The following is a 14,657-nucleotide window of genomic DNA, read 5'->3' as shown; positions in this document are numbered from 1 at the left end:
GCAGTAATTTTATACAGTCATAGTATCAGTACAAAGGAGGCCCCATCTTTTAGATGTAAAGCTTGCCTATTTACATGTAAAGCTTGGTCTTCATAATTCCATAAGACCCCCAATAGACTCTGAAGTCTCACAGACTTCATGGTAGAAATCTTGTCTCCTTTAAATGTATAAAGCTTCTGCTTATTATTACAACTTAAGCTAGCTGATTAGTTTATAAATGATAAATAATGTTTCACTCCTTGGCCTTTCCTCTTCAGTTCTGTTTTGCCTGTGCTTAGACTGTGATTAGGGACTGCCTTCCTAAACTTTGTGAATGCACATATCAAGGGCAATTAAAAAATACACACTACTAAGACAGATTTGAGTGTAAGCCACTCTAAAGCCTTTGGGCCAAACTGACCACACAACTCATTAACGCATATGTTGAAAGCACTGACAGTTGCAAACCACTATTTACATTGCCTGTATTACCTTTTTATCCTGTGAATCCAAAATATTATCCAGCCATTTGTATAAATAGCCGTCAGATGAGAGCCCAACATTATCTGCCACAGGGCCACAACACAGTACAGCAGACATAGCCTTTGGAAAGTAATTGAAACACATTACATTTTAGTAACGTGGATACAGCAAATGTGCTTTTATCAAACCCATTAAAATACCAGAAAACTAACTTCTATTCAGACAAAAGAAGACGACTAAGGCTAATAAAAGCTGTTTAATATCTTGTTCAAGAAATAATAAAAAAAAAACAGATCATACCCTTCTGAAATCCCAAATACAAAGAATTGTGAAAACCAAAAAGCTGACATACGCAAGAGTTGATATGCCAGTTTTATTGTTAATGAATTTTTTACACGAAAGTCTTTCTCCTTAGGCAACTGAGGACTTAAGTCACGGGAAATCAAAATTAGTAGCAGCTTAAAGATATTCCTATAACAAGTGTAATAGTTTACAGTATGGAAAAAGCCAAGCAGTCAACAATGGGCAAGTAGCTAGAATAGAGAAAGAATTAAGTCATAAATGACAACAAGGATCTGAAAACCACCAAACTACGCCCCAAACACATTAACGCATTAACAAAACGCATTAACAAAATCAAAATGGGAATCTATTTCCAAAATTCATGAATTGCTAAATTACCTTTAATGCACAGTATTGGTGTCTGTTTATTTGCATGTTCCTATCACTGTATCTGTCCAGGGGAGTAAACATGATACTAAAAGGACCTGCCCAATGACTGAACAACATAAATAGACTGTGGCGTAGACTTTGCTGTGGAAAGACACTCCTTCTCTGGTGGACTGTAAAAAGAGCACACACAGTTAGACACACTTTTTTGCTACTGTTTTATAATAATAGTTTGAGTCTGATTTTGCTTTATGCACTTTAATATAAAAGGAAAAATTAAAGACATACTATTTCAGTAGCATACTACCTGCACGTAGCTTTGTTATTGTCCTGTTGAATGACACTGGTGTACAAAAACAAGCTACTTACTAGTCTAAAAAATTTAGACACTGTCAACCAAAGGGACTTCTGCTAAATGAGAAAATTACTTGTATCCTTCTAAACAGTACCAAACATCTCCCTTAAAAACTCACATTGCTAAAGTTGCACTCAAAACTGGTGGTCTAAAATATTTTTATACAAGTATTCTGAAAATTCAGAAGGATTTTTTGTTGCTTTTTTAAAAAATAAAATCACTTTATCAGAATATATTAACATATATATTTTTACATACCTGGAACATTTTGAATGATATTTGCCACTAAGGCACTAAAATGGCATCGGATATCTTTCAATGTATCAGAATCCTTTTCATTTTCTGCTTCTAGGAGTTGTCTCGTTAGATCAACGTACTCAAGTAAAGTGTTGTTGAGGGAATGTGTTTCATTATCAAGGCCACCACTTGCACTTAAAAATTAAAAAAATAAAAAACAAACAATATGATCAATTTTATATATATGTATATTTTTAAGGAAAATAATCTTTAATGTCTTTTAAAGAATTAAAACATCATAATTGCGAACAGTGAATTAAAAGTAATTTATTCATCCAGCTTCTGTTCTTAGCATAACAGTATATCCTTGTATATTAAAACTCACTTAAGAATTTTGCATGCTTGTTATACTGGGTCATAAGAATATTAGTAACTTAATACAGAAGCACAACGTCTTGTCATCAGTGCTGCCCCTACCTGTGACTAATGACACCAGCATCTGCCAACAGTTCAAATATTCGTACTAATTGTACTCGTAAAATATCTCGACGCCTGCGTCGTTTCATGTTCTATTCAACAGAGCAAACACAGAATTAGATAAGTGGAGAAAAAAAATAAAACTGAAAATATAAAACGGCATGGCATATAAAATCATTATTATATCTCTACTAAACTGGCATCAGTTATCTGGGGTATCAAACTTCTAAGATAGGTTACCAAAATTACTACCAATTTTACTAGACCAGACAGTAAACAAAAGCTATCCGTGTTGTAACTGCAAGATATACTTGATTTACCATTGCACATACTATCAAAATAATACACTATTTATTTTATCACTCTCCCATCAGAAAGTGAGACATAAAACAATGAACTGAAGTACAAACACCAATCCACCTACATACTTGCACGCAAGACTAAGAAAACACACTACAGCCCAGTAACATTTTGAAACAAAAGTGGTGTTTCTTCCCATTACCTGTATTTAATTACTAATTTATTACTAATAGGAATATTAGCAATAAATACTAAGAATATTTAAGACAAGTATGAACAGTTACCACAAAAAATATTTGGTAACCATCCCATTACATATTATTTCTATGGATACATACAGAGCCTTCTAAACCCTACTGTAAAACATGCTCTCCATCAAAAATGCTTAGTCATAGCAGTCAGCCAGCTGAGCTTACAGACATTTTTGTTTTAAAGAACTAAATAAAGCTGGTAGACAGTAGAACTCAATCCTATGTCTTAGGCACTACTAATTGCAGGCACATTACTAATAATATAATGTAAAACATTAAAAACAATGTAAAAAAAAACAACAATGTAAAACTATGCTCAGGTAACAGGAATTTAAAGGACGTGGAAAATGTTATAATCATTTTTTACTAATTTGAAACAAAACCGCCACGATACAGGAATAATACAGAACACACACACACACACACAAAAAAAAAAACCCTTCTAATGTTTACACCTCAAAATAATTTTAAAAAGTTACTTTTCACTTTGTTACCTGGTATAGTGACAGTTTTTAGGTGCAGAAGTTAAATAACAACACAACTAACATATATTTACTACCATTTGTGAGAAGCTAGATGTGTGCAGTGTGAAAATGTGTGCTGTGTGAAAATATCCAATTACCTCTGGCCTTCTTTCAAGTGCTTCCTTAATTATAGGATGTAATTCTTCTATTAGTTCCCTGAATTAAAATAAAAGAGTTAAAAGGTTAATAACAATCAGTAAATTCACATCTCAACTGAAAGATGTTTCACAGCAACTAGTGTTAAAATTTCATTTAAAACACCCTTAGGTATTCTTTCTTTACCTGTAGCTTTCTGAAATAAATCAGCATTTAGAGATGTTTCTGAGAAACAGATTTCCCTAATTTAAAGACAGACCACAGATACCAAGGACACCAAATGGATGTCTCAATAATTACCACTAAATTTTCATTTACCAAGAATTATGGCATATTTCTATCAGAGATGACTTTGATTCACTTGCATATTCAAGGTTTAACAAAGGATGATGTTGCAAACAGATACTATTAGGAAAAAAATGATGTTGGCAGCTTATCATACTATGTTCTTTCAGTTGTCATGATGCATTTAGTTGTTAATAAACATTGCTTCTCTAAGGTCAATAACAATATGCTGACAGACTAGTCAGATTAGTCTCTATGAAAAATGAAAAGCACCATGTTTTGATGTTGTGGTTACATTCCCAGTTTGTACTGAAGCTGCAGTCTTTATTATTACTCAGTTCCTTCTGCCAAACTGCAGCTATCTCATGACTCCAAGGAGGACAAAGGAAGGGGAAAGAGATCAGTAGATATGAGACACATGCAGACGAGGTAATAGCTTGAGTAAAGCTTACTGATTTTTACTTTGATAATTGGTATGGTACTAACTACCTCCACCACTTTAGATCTGCTGGAGCATGAACAATATTTTTTCTACTTTGTGTTGTTTTAATTAGACATAACAAAAGCATAATCCTCTTAGGTTTTCGTGGTACATGACTGACTCCTCTGCCACACCATTCAAAGGTCCTACTTCAGGAAATGCATCACAGTGTTGGGAAAGTTGCACAAGTTTTTGTGGTCTGAGAGACTTAAGCGTGGTTATGGATAGTTTCATACTTTCTTTCAGACTCACAAAAAAAAGAATTTGGAAGATTATTTTTTTTGGTGGTAAAACGTACTAAAGGGTCATCTTTCAGTGGAGAGTACAAGACACCTAGACAAGTTATGTGATTACTAACAGAAAACAAAAGAGAAAAAGAATATTCTAGCAGGTTTAAGTGGTGTTATCAATAATGAGTTTAATAACTTTCAACATGATTAACATTTCAGGTGTTAATAGTCCATGGCCTGTTCTTTCATGAGGAAGCCTTAAACATCAATAAAGGCATAAAATAATAAAATTAGTTCAACCTCTTCTACTCATTGTCACACAACTAAGTTATAGAAAAGACGGTGATAATCCATTTTCCCAGATTTTTAATGCTTTAAAAAGCTGAAATTTTTTATTTTTTCCTGAGCTCTGTTTCTCCAACTTCATAATCAATTAGCATAAAAACAGATGAAACACAGCAATTACCTAAAAGCTCCTGGGTTGGTCCTGCCAAGTCCCAGTACAAGGGATTCTGTAATTTCCATGCTCTCAGAGCGCATCATCGGAACTATGTGCTTAAACAAGGAAGAAGGGGATGGAATGCCAATGATCTAAGAAGAAAACCGGAATAAAACAGAATGAAGCCTTTACCTAACACATAGGTGGTGACATTAAAACATACTATAATTACAGATTCTTCTCACAATAAACACTGATTTGAACTAATCATTATAAAGTTTTTGATCTTTGACACGGACAACATATTTCTAAAATAGTACAAAATGCACATCCTCTCTCTACTGTGATCAAGAGGGATGAAGATAATTGTGAAGGCCTCAAAAAAATCAGTATTTAACTACCCTAGTCTTTGCTGTTTTTTCACTTGATTTACAAACCTCTGGGGGAGATCTCTTCCCATCTGTTTGGTACCTACTGAGACTTTGTACTGAGTACATAACAGATTATTACTAGATGAGTTCTTTTCCAAGATGTGCTGTGAATACAGCTACACAAAATTTTTACAGTCGGCTGAGAAGCACAGCATTAGAGATCTTCGTGATATTCCATGAGTCTGAAAATCAAGTATAAAAAGTGACCTACAGGGTTATGTGGCTAGCTTTGGACAACGTATTTCTGAGGCTCTTCCATGCTTATCTTGAAGACATTCTGACTATAGGCACATTTCTCTTTTCAGGGAAAACCTTTAATGAGAATTTTTTTAGCTCTCAAATTCCCACTTGCATATTAATTTAATAGGAGAGCCTACAATCATCATGCAAGATCTTTTGGTTCTTTAAAAGAAAAAGTAAACCTGTTGAAATGATGATGATGACTTGTACGTTTAATGTATCTGGCCTTCTTAAGAAAAGGAAGTGGACTGCAGGTGTCCCCCTCCTTCTGCCCTCAAAGAGAATAAAGTTTCAGTCTGCAGTTTCTCAGACTTAAGGGAAGGATCTTGGTAACAAACAACCGGAATAGGCTGCTTCTGCCAAAAATTTGCTGCTCAATCCATGCATTATCTTCACTTCTACTCTATCTGCTACAGGAAGCCAAAATGAGAAAAACAAAAAGCAACAAACAACCAAACTGAAGCTGCAGGTGATATGAAGTAATGCAGACAGAAAACTGTCTGTGGTTTGGAAAAATATAACAAGATACATCATGGCTGAACAGATCACTGCCTCAGTTGTGGATTTCCTCATTATCACCAGATAAGACTTTGAGACTGGGTTTGCATTTTCAGTGCATTATTAGATTTTGCTTAAAAAACATAGGCAAAATAGCCTCTACAGCACCAAATGGGAGAAGTGAACTCAAACATGATTCTAAACAAATGAAAGACAAATGTATCCTAAACTATGCTTTCAGATTAATTACACAAGCTTTTAAGAATCATAATTATAAGCCTCGAGTATTTCTCCTTCAAATAACATGTAGTTAAAGGTATTTATAGTAAGCATCAGAAGAACCTACTCTTGAATCAATGCTATAACCACTGTCAGGAGTAGACGCCAGCGTCTCAGGAGGGGAACATCTCACAGAGCCAGTGGATGTGGAGGAGTTTGAAGAAGATGCTGCACTGCAGCAAAGAATCAGGTAGTTTCTCCAGAGCCCAATGTAGGAGTCACTGCTTGTAGTAGTATTCACTTTCTTTGCATTGATAGGGCTGCTATTTAAAAAAACAAAAACAACACTCACTTCAATACAGTAAAAAAAAAAAAAAAAAAAAGCAGCTCACCAGGTTTCGTTTCTGCATTGAATTTATGTTATAATTATATATATGTCCTTGTTTCCATAATTGTTAACAGAGTAAACTCAGAATAAATTATTCAGAATTGACCTGTACATCAATAACATATAATAGTCAAACTTGTTGAACTACAGTATTGCCAAAGGCAGATAATTTTTCTTCCCAATAGAACTGCTTCAACTTTTTGTTATATAACGCTGAATTAAACCCATACAAAATATTAGCAGTGAACGTTATCTCACTGAAACATAACAGCATTACAATGATGATAAATCAAAAATGAGCTTACTTTATATCCACTTGTGGAGACAGCAGATGGAGTCTGGTATAAGCAAACGTCCAAGCATAGCTTACAGCTGTTGGGCAGTGTTTTGGAAGATTTTCCTGTTTCATAAAACTTGAAAGGCTTATAATCCATGGATCTTGGCCTTGAGTCACATGTGCAAATATCCATATATGTGATGGACTGACCACATCAAACTGGTGGCTTATTGGAGAGGAACTCCAGTCAGCCAAAGTCTGTAAATCTATTGAACTGGGACAGTATAGTAAAGTAGTCTGTGTGTATTAAAAAAAAGAAAAAAAAGAAGAGCAAGAAAAAAAATTATATCCATGAAGATTAAGTAATGTTTTTTTCATTGTTAAATATCTATTAAAATCTTTAGTGTCAGAAGCATACTTGGGCATAAATAAAACACATTACTTAACCAATCTTAATTCATATTGTTTTAGAAAATTTCCTAATATGGTCAATGACAGAAATACACTGCTTGGAAAGGAACTGGATATTAGGTAATAGTAAATTATAAAAAAAAGGTCTTTTGACTCATGATGACTTATTCTTCCAAAAGATTCTAGACTCTTAACAGCTTACTACTGACTTCCAATTCATTTCCTAAACCCAAACACAGAAAAGCTTCTCTTTGATACTTAAGAGTTAAATATATAATACGGAATTCAGCTGTTATTTATTGATACTTATTATGGCTCTCATCATGGATAAAGGACATATTGCTTGTTAGATACTATATGGCTGCAGAAAAAATCAGTGGTCTTTGCTTCCAACAACTTGTGATCTGCGAGTTAAATGGGAAAAAAAACAGACACAAGACAAAGGTATGTGTGTGTCTGTGTGGTGGTGTACAAATTATTGATCAGAAAATGCACAATGATGTCATCAGCTTCACAACATTCCTCATTTTTGGGGGGGGGATAGCTTTGGAGGACCTGGGAGGGCTTTATTTTTACTTTTTTAAGGTAATAAATAGCTGATAAAATTAGTTTGAATGTAATGTATCTGGGACAAACAGATTTAGAAAAATACCTCAGATAAAATTAACATGAAACTTCTCCTACCTGATCAGCCCCAGTAAGATGTATGAAACTCTCCAGGATAGAAGCACTTTGTCTGTCCATTACATCTATAGCCAACTCATCATCACTCTACAAAATACAAAGCATAAAGAACTCAAAGTCAAGAAAAGCACTACCCTTTCATTAAGCAGGTACATGAATATGCTCTTACCTTAGAAATTTCTAGAAGTGTAAACAAGGCCCTTATTTCTCTAAGCACACTGACTGCTAATCTTCTTGTTGCAGGCCTTGTGCTGCAAAGAATGACCAAAGCAAAGCCTTCCACCACATGAAATACATTGGAATAAAGGGTCCTCTCCAGAGGAAGGGTATGGGCAGCACCGTTGGATACACCACGCTAAGAAACAGATCACGCAAGTTAAATTAAGAAGAAAGTAAACACAGCCAAGTTATAGTTCCTTTTGACAGAATTAATTGAAAAGGTATTTAGGTCTTGTTTGGCTACTACTCATATTTTTCATTATGATAACAACATTATATCAGCTACTTGGTATTTTTTGTCTCTCTCTCTGAATTCAGTCCAAACAAATACCACAAGAAAGTCTTTCTTATTTCACTTCCTTACATGAATTATGTAACGAAGGCAGAATTAAAAATAAGGAAATGACTCTCTCATACTTAATACCATATAAAATTATTCAAACCCCTGCTATATGTTAGTGAAAAGTGGTGCTTTTCCTGTAGATCTACTGTTTAACATTGCTGTTTAAGTTATTTCCAGTCCCGCATATTGACTTTTGATGCAAAGCAAAATGTGGCATTGAATTAGTGTGTAGAGACTACTTAATAATATTACACTTTTTTTTTTTTTCAAAAATATTTTAAATAACAGGTCTAAAAATGTTCATGCACTGTAAGAAAGTAAACTGTTTTTTTTTTTTTTTACTTAACTGAAACAATAAAGCATACTAATAAAATTGTATGCAGATTAAAATATATTTAATACCAAAGGACCTTATTTAAAATACCTGAGAATCCTGGGTTTTATTGTGGATTTGGGCTGCTTGTTTCCACTGATTTATGAGCTGCACTAACATTTTTACTGCATTGTCAAGAAGTGTTGGATGGACATCAGTCACTTCACGCACAATAAAATATACAAATCCTGAAAGAACATCTTCCCGCCAATCTGGAAAATCAAGCATTAATGCTTGGAGAGTATTGAAAGCCAAGGCACGAAGTTCTTCATCCATATGAATTGTCAGCCTGTTTAGAAAAAATACCAGTATCATCACCCTAGATTTGCATATTTTTCATCAGCCTTTACAAATTCAAGTTTGGTGCTAACTCTACTTTCTTTACTGTATAATGTAGAATACTTCCACAAAGATGCATCTCTGCACTGAATACATCAGAAATTGACTACTAACAGAAGATCCTACTACTAATACTGTAAAATAACACAAGAGTTCACAAAACTGAATGCAAACATGTAATTTTCAAGACTGATCAAATTTTTCATAAGTGTACAGGTCTGGGGCCCCCAGCAAAGGAAGGATGTTAATCTGTTATAACGGGTCCAGAGGAGGGTCATGAAGTTGATCAGAGGGCTGAAACACCTCTCCTATGAAGAAAGGCTGAGAGAGCTGGGGATGCTCAGACTAAAAAGAGAAGGCTCTGGGGAGACCTTATTGCAACTTTTTAGTACTTAAAGAGGGCTTATAAAAAAGATGGAGAGCAACTTTTTGCTCAGTCAGATAATGACTGGACAAGTGGTGGGGTGGTTTTATACCAGAAGAGATTTAGATTAGAGGTTAGGAGGAAATTCTCAATTTGGAGGGTGGTGAGGCACTGGCACAGGTTGCCCAGATAAGCTGTGGATGCCCCATCCCTGGCAGTGTTCAGGACCAGGCTGGATGAGGCCCTGGGCAACCTTGTCTGGTGGGAGGTGTCCCTGCCCATGGCAGTCAGGTTGGAACTGGATGGTCTTTAAGGTCCCTTCCAACCTGAGACATTCTATGATACTTGCATGCATCTGAGCAATCACCTTAGCACTCATTGTGCAGGCACCGTGTGATGTACAGTATGTTTTTTTAAAATTAAAATCTAAAAGAATGGATTATTTTTGGAGATAAAGAAGCTTTAGATTTGATATGAGTAAAAACTCACAAAAAAAAACAAAAAACACCACATTCGCATATACAGTTTAAAATATGCCTCAGTCTGCTGTGGTAGAAGAAACTTATCCAGTACTGTATTATTATTTAATACTTCTTGTCTTCTATGCCACTTTTGATATTGAAGAAAAAAGTGTTATAAAAACCTTCTTCTTGCACATCATTACTGGAGTTTATATACATCTAACCCAGTACACTACATAAAAATGAGTTTGTAATTTCAAAACTAAAAGCTATTCTGTATTCCTACACTAAGACCTTTCTTACATTAAAAATAAAAATAAAAAAAGGAAGGTTTATTGCTCCAGTAATAAGTAAAGACTGCCTGTATGTACCACAACTACATATTCTTACTGAATGCTCAGATTACCTATCTGCAAAGCCCTGGATGCCCATTTATCTCAACTACTTATCGGTACAGATAAGGCACATTCAATTTAAAATGAGATAAGAGATGGAAGAACAGGCATAGTGTTCTATGCAAAATGCAAAAAGGAATCAGGTTAAGTAGAGAGCATGAAAAAAAGTCTCCCATTAGTGTTTGTCTCATATTTTGGTAATGTCAGATAAGCACCCCTTTACAATACTTTAGTTTTATCAACAAGAAAAAATAATGAAAGTAGTAACAAAATGATAAAACAAGTATAAAAAAACAAATAATAGAAATACCCACTTTTCAAAAGTTTATCTCTAAAAACAAATCCTTGATCTTCCAAGTTAAATTTACCTCCTGCTCCTCTAGCCAGTAATACCTGATCAACTGCTGAGGTAGAACAATAGGAGGAATAGATTCTGGATGTGGTGCACTCACACTTTATATTGCACTGACAAACTCTCTTATACAAACAGCTTTTAAAAACAAGCATTCGCTATGAGTAGAATTTCATTTCCCTTACCTTGCAAGCAATTCAATGAGGTCAGTCCTGCTCATGCCATCTGGAATCAGTCTTGGGATAGCAGCAACACAAGTTCTGAACAAATCTATCTTAGGTTTTCTTTCACCCCTACAAAACCAGTTTATAATCAACAAAACAGGAAAATCTACTTAGTATACCACAAACATTTTCAATCTTATGTCAAAACTAAAAAACATCTGAAAGTTTTTAGCATTAATTAATTAAATTAGCCTTAATTTAATATTCCAGTAAAAAGCCAACATGTGTAATGTATTAATGATGGCCTCTGAAACGTCACAACATAAAAATAATATAACATGACAATGAAAATACCATAATTTTATACATACGTAATCATGTCTTCAGGTTCTTTATTGGACATCTGCACACTAGTCATGCACATGGGTCTTCCAACTTCTTTGTCCAAATGCCTAAGAATGCTGTCCAGTGCTTTTCTGACTTGAGGATAGTATATTGACATTCCTGAAATGGCAAAGAGTTCCGATAACCTCTTTCACTATTCCATGTTCTCATTTAATTTTTTACATTTTTATTAAAATATTTACCACATTCAGCTTGGGACACATTTCTTATAGTACAGAAGATGACATGAAACACATTTTAAGTATCAAAAGAAAAAAAAAAAGCATATTAAATGAGCAGTAGGAGGCATTGTATAAAAGTAGAAGTTTCTTTCAGGAAGAACATAAACATGGAAATTATCATTAGTTGCTTTTCTCCGTTCTGAGCATTTTAGTTCTAGCTTGAGACAGTCCCTTAGAGACAACTACCTCATCTGCAGAAGATCAATAGAGCAAAGGGATCAAAAATGTTTTACTCCACTTCAGCTGTGTTTTGAGACTTTCTAGAGTGCCATCACGGGAACAAAAATTGCCATGCTAATTACCACAGTAATTGCACTCAGTCTTCTGTGTGCTAACTCGGGTGTGCAAAACATATTTTAAAAAAGTCAAGGATCCTTTTATATACACCAGAAGTTCAATATTGTGTAGCAGCCCTCTCTAAAGAATCATACTACCATTACATTCTCACTAAGAATTAAAATAAATACAGAAATGAAGTTACGCAGATGTACTCTTGGAGAATAACTGAGAACTTATCACAAAAGACTACAACATACCTATAACTTTTGCTTCCTCATCTGTCAGAGTTTTATTAAGAAAGATTTTCTTAACACGCAGAGTATTTCCTGAGGGAAGAACAACTCCTGTTGTTGGCATTGGTGGTTCACCATCTTTTTGCTGCAAACTATCTGCTATGACAAGGAAGACTCTGAGGCCTATATTCATCCTCTACAAAAGCAGCCAAGGGAAGGAAAAGGAAGTAAAAAACAGAAGGAATTATAACATTAAAATAACACAGATGAGACAAAAGCAATTTTCCTTTTCCCTTTTTAAGCAAACAGCATTAGTAGGACAGACATTATTTAAATGTTAAATATTAGGGTAACAAAACTATCAAGAATAAAATTTAAGCCCCAAGTGCCTCCCCATAACTCTGATGCCAGTTAACTGCATTGGCATGGACTAATATACTGGATGATTTACAGTACACAGAACTAAAGGACTCAATATGAATATTGAGAATGATACACTGAAGACAGGCATTGTCTCATCTACTAAACTGGGTCCTGAACTATTAGAAGCCATTAGGATTTCCCTGAAAAAAGGCTTTTCAGTTATACTGTAAGAAATACTCACAAATAATGAATTTATAGTTGAAATGAGTCTAAACTGCAGTAGTTGCTAGCTTACTAACCAGAAATGAAACAGCAATTGTATGCAACTGTAATTACTTTACTTTTATCCCCTTTTGATATTTCAGGCTTTCAAAACAGCTTGAAAATAGTTAACCACACTCCCAAAAATTTGCCCCAACACCCTGTTCTCAGTGCATGCAAGTAATAAGCTTATTTTACCTCTGGATTAATAGTAAAGGTTTTAGGTGATTTTCCAACACTAAGAAGATCAAATATTATTTCTTTCATTGCAAAATCCAAACGTTCCTATAAAGGAAAAAAGACTGATATGATTATCTTGTTTCTGTTACTATGCATACTTTAATTTAAGCTTCATTGGTACAGGATATCATGTCTTAAAAGTTTTTAAAAAATAAAAAAATCTCTCCAATTTATTCTTATGAATTAATGTTTCTTTTTAAAATATAGTACAGTTCAACAGTCTTTAATCTAATACATTAAACATAAATCCAAAATACATTATAATAACAATATCAGACTGGTAAAAGCCCATGAGTTAGGAAATGGATCAAATAAGGTTGCCTTTGCAACCTCAGATTAACTCCTTTTTGCATTATGATTCAGGTTTTCTTTGAATGGTTATATAGTATGTTTACGTGCAGTTTTAATCCATTTCAATTCAAGAGATGCCAACAGAAAAAAATTGTATCAAATTGACATACCAAATTTTTGTTGTTATTATTTTTTTAATGAATTTAGTTCAATCCTTGAAGTTCAGAAAGGTACTACATAGGCTAGAAATAAAAACAAAACAACCCAGTCTGCTATATAAGACAATTGAACATTCCCTTGAAAAGTACATTTTATTCCTGCTTCTGTTAGATAGCTTTTACAGCTGATGACAGTTGAGTTAGTTAAATAAAGTTTTCACAGTAGGTTACTAATTACATCTACTTCAGCCTGAGAATGCCTGATTTCAGTTCCTGGGATCTCATTAGTGGAACTGCTAAGTTGAAAACCCTGGTTGTGTTATGAAATTTTATCTAGTTTGGAAGAAACCTGCACCAAAAACCAGGAACTTCAGCATTTACTTTCTGCTGAACTTCAGGTCTCCAGCTGTTTAACACGTGAAAAAAACAAACATAACGAACACTTAAAAGCATTCCAGAACCAGAATGAGAGGGGCAACAGGAGAATTCACCATGAGATTGTGTACTCAGAACAGAAACCGAAAAGAATAAGGTAAATAAAGTATAGGCTTTTACAGTAAGGCTGAAGCAATGAACATCTATTAATTAAGAGAACTCTTAATTAATCTTCACCTTCTGGATTTTCTCTGAATTTTACAGCAAAACAATGGTGAACAGGACTAAGAAGAAGCATCTTGACTTTCCCAATAATCTGTTCCAGTTTAATTTTATACCCAGTTCATTCACTAGCTTCCTGCTGAAATTTGGGTATGTGCCCATTGATTCCAACAATTAGCTTTTCTGTCTAGGCAGTACCCATTATCCCATCCAACAGCTTCCTGTTCCTACTCATTTTTCAAGGTCTTCATTCCAATATATCTTCCCGATTTTAATTCAGCTTTATTTTTTTGTTTCCTTCTTTCTACATTTAAGTCAGTTTGTTTAACATTCTTTCTGTTGCAAACCATGCAGTAAGGAAACAGAACACAGATGGTCTTTCTTTGGTCCCAGGTGCTGTGGCGCACATCAACATGACAGACAGATATCAGGAACAGAGATTTCAGGGAAGAGTTTTGTTTAGTTTCTGAAGCAAGTAGCCAAAACACAGTTCAGATGAAAACTCTAAATTTAAATCACAAAACCCCAGTCTCTACTGAGAGCTTTCAATAGTTGTAATAGTTGTTTTTTGTTTGGTTGTTTGTTTTTTCCAGATACTTATGAGTTCTTAAATGTTCTTAAATTTCACGATACACAGAAAGTCAA

The 14,657-nt window shown here is 34.4% G+C and overlaps 1 protein-coding gene across 16 annotated transcripts in view; it reads right to left on the bottom strand.

Annotated features, from left to right (window-relative positions):
* FRYL (FRY like transcription coactivator) overlaps nt 1-14,657 on the bottom strand; it is a 174,695-nt gene that overhangs the window by 53,591 nt on the left and 106,447 nt on the right. For all 16 annotated transcript variants that reach the window (XM_035324906.1, XM_035324904.1, XM_035324905.1 and 13 more), the window contains 15 exons: nt 12,925-13,011; nt 12,127-12,298; nt 11,336-11,468; nt 10,986-11,093; nt 8,941-9,178; nt 8,124-8,309; nt 7,955-8,041; nt 6,888-7,156; nt 6,322-6,517; nt 4,834-4,958; nt 3,374-3,431; nt 2,201-2,292; nt 1,745-1,917; nt 1,144-1,304; nt 472-582 (listed from right to left, as the gene is read on the bottom strand). In XM_035324906.1, the coding sequence (XP_035180797.1) occupies nt 472-582; nt 1,144-1,304; nt 1,745-1,917; nt 2,201-2,292; nt 3,374-3,431; nt 4,834-4,958; nt 6,322-6,517; nt 6,888-7,156; nt 7,955-8,041; nt 8,124-8,309; nt 8,941-9,178; nt 10,986-11,093; nt 11,336-11,468; nt 12,127-12,298; nt 12,925-13,011 (2,196 nt within the window). The remainder of the gene's footprint in view (nt 1-471; nt 583-1,143; nt 1,305-1,744; nt 1,918-2,200; nt 2,293-3,373; nt 3,432-4,833; nt 4,959-6,321; nt 6,518-6,887; nt 7,157-7,954; nt 8,042-8,123; nt 8,310-8,940; nt 9,179-10,985; nt 11,094-11,335; nt 11,469-12,126; nt 12,299-12,924; nt 13,012-14,657) is intronic.

This window comes from Oxyura jamaicensis, chromosome 4 (genome assembly GCF_011077185.1).
Source record: "Oxyura jamaicensis isolate SHBP4307 breed ruddy duck chromosome 4, BPBGC_Ojam_1.0, whole genome shotgun sequence".
Taxonomy (NCBI): Eukaryota; Metazoa; Chordata; class Aves; order Anseriformes; family Anatidae; genus Oxyura; species Oxyura jamaicensis.
Note: the sequence above shows the minus strand (reverse complement) of the source record. Positions and strands in the feature narration are given on the sequence as shown.